The 2,382-nt window shown below is 34.4% G+C and overlaps 1 protein-coding gene across 1 annotated transcript; it reads right to left on the reverse strand.

Moving 5' to 3' along the window:
- Positions 1-455: 455 nt before the first annotated feature.
- LOC108462771 (UPF0481 protein At3g47200-like) lies at positions 456-1,588 on the reverse strand. Its single transcript, XM_053024599.1, has 2 exons — positions 829-1,588; positions 456-721 (listed from the first exon to the last, which is right to left on the reverse strand). Exons 1-2 carry the CDS (start codon positions 1,586-1,588, stop codon positions 456-458), a joined length of 1,026 nt encoding a protein of 341 aa, XP_052880559.1.
- Between the last annotated feature and the right edge of the window lie 794 nt (positions 1,589-2,382).

Genomic DNA, 2,382 nt, shown 5'->3' on the forward strand with positions numbered 1-2,382 from the left:
GTATGTTTTTCTTAAACACATTTTATGTTTTAAATTTATAATTTCTACATACATGTACAAATGATAAAATCTCACGCAAATGATAAAATCTCCAATTATTATTAATTTATTTGGAGTTCCGATTGTTATTGGACATATTCAAATTTCACTGAAAAATCCTCAGGGCACTACTTTGTAAGTCTAGAAATTACATTAGAAACAAGATGACACCTTCAAAGCATAGTCACCAAGTGTTACTTGAAATTCAAAAACTCCCATATGGCAGAAGTCAACCCCCTGATCAACAATTCAAAGCATCAGAAAAAGGTGACGATGATATGTGAAATATACATACAAAATGAATCCATGGTTAACAAAACCAAAAGAATTATATGTATACATGAAGATGAGAATAACAACTGTTAGGTTTAGCAGCTTATACTAACTTGATATGATATACTTTGGCTTCAGTCGTCTTACTGCCTCTGGTGATAATAAGAAAGAACAGAAAATATAGTTTGTAGTACAGTAAGCAGGAGCAAGACAAGCGCAGCAAGAAATGATATGGGCGACCACGGAGTGTTAAAATAATCTTTCTTCAATTTTGCCTTCCATATGTTCCAGTTTCTCTTGCAATGCTTGTTCACCTGATTAGCTATGTCCTTATAGTAGAAGTCTTCTGGGCTGTAATAAACGGAATCCCCCAATTTGTTAAACATTTCGGTAACTGCTTCATCGTTTCCTAACATATTATCAATAATTTCATTTTTACGGAGTAGCTGCACATCCTTGCTTGTGTTGATGAGTTTATCCATGAACAACACATTAATCAACAAAGAAATTTGGCACCTCCCATGCGAATAATTGTTCGTAAATCGTAGGCCATATAATTTCGGAACATACGCTCTGTGGAATCATCGACTTTTAAGATTGGAATCTTGAGTTCTTTGGTGTTATTGTCAAATGTTATGTCAAACATGTTCCCTTTCCCTTGCTTCTGGTTTTGCATATTTTGGATAGGGACACCTGAGAAATGGATTCCCGCATCTTCCAGCTCTGTTGCGCTAGGCGTCGTGTCCCGTGAGATTTGGAAATTCTCTTCTCTTCTTGCTATTTCTGCTTGGGTTCCTAGAAGTGAAGGATGGAAAGTAGCATGTACCAAGCCTAGAAGATGCCTGATACTAGCAGTATTTCTAGGTACATAGGGGGGATCTCTGCGGAGAAAAACAAGAGCAGATGTAAGTAACTTATAAAAATGTCTTGGAGGTCCAGGATTTGGTTCTATCATGCCATACAACTTCAAAAGCACAAAGAAAGGAAGCTGGTTTTCTAGCAATAACAAATCGTCCCGCATGTCACATGAAACATGTAGTCCCAGTTTCCAAAAATCACATAGATGACCCTTCCGAATTAGCTGAACAACAAAGCATCCATCATACACCATCATTTCTACAAAATTTTCTTTAGCTTCCAGGCCAGGAGGAAGAGGTAGTTCATAGCATTTGCGAGTTTTTCCTTCCAAGAGTTTCATTTTCTCTCGAAATTTGTTGAGACCAAGGTTAGTTTTCTTAGTGATCTTCTCAAACCACCTCTTTTTGATATCTTCCATCCTCACCAAGTGTGGCTCACCGTAGTGATAAGGGCCAATTGAAATCACATTTTGAAAATTGTAAAACTTTCCTATTAACATTAAACAAATTTATTAAGGAACTGGTTTTAGTTACATTGTTAATTAAGGCCTTAGCTACCTACATTTAATTTACTCAATGCAAAAGCAATAGAATACTTTTTCAAATACCTCTTCTTCTACTTTAAATTCAAATACAACCGTTAGTGTTGTAGCCAAGTCGCTATTGTCTGAAGTTATTTTCTGCACAAAAGCATGAGATATTATTTCTTAAGAGTTTTGATCAAACAATTTATTTTTCTTTCTTATATTTCTATATCTATATATTTAGTATTAGATCAAATATTTCAAGCTTACACGTGCTAGTAACTAATTAAGTGTTTCAGTCCTCCACCCCCAACTTTGTCAAGGTTAACCTTCCTATTTATTTATCTATCTATATTAATATAAAATAAATAACTGATACAAATTAATCAAATATTAATTTATTCATAGAAATATAAATTAATATTCATAAAAATATAACTAATCGCTTTTGGCCCCTCCGCTTTTTTCGGATTTCGCAATTAAGTCCTTTTTTTTATTTCTTTATTTCAATTTCACCTTAAAATTTATTTTTGGTTTCATTTTGGCCTCCATTCAAAAGACGTCGCTTTAAGGGCTCGGGTAAATTGCCCTTTTGGCCCTCTGCAGTCGCACGCGTGTTCAAATAGGTCCCCTATTTTATATTTCTTTTTAAATCAACCCCAAAACTTCATTTTTATTCCGAATTTAGT

This window comes from Gossypium arboreum, chromosome 13 (genome assembly GCF_025698485.1).
Source record: "Gossypium arboreum isolate Shixiya-1 chromosome 13, ASM2569848v2, whole genome shotgun sequence".
Lineage (NCBI taxonomy): Eukaryota > Viridiplantae > Streptophyta > Magnoliopsida > Malvales > Malvaceae > Gossypium > Gossypium arboreum.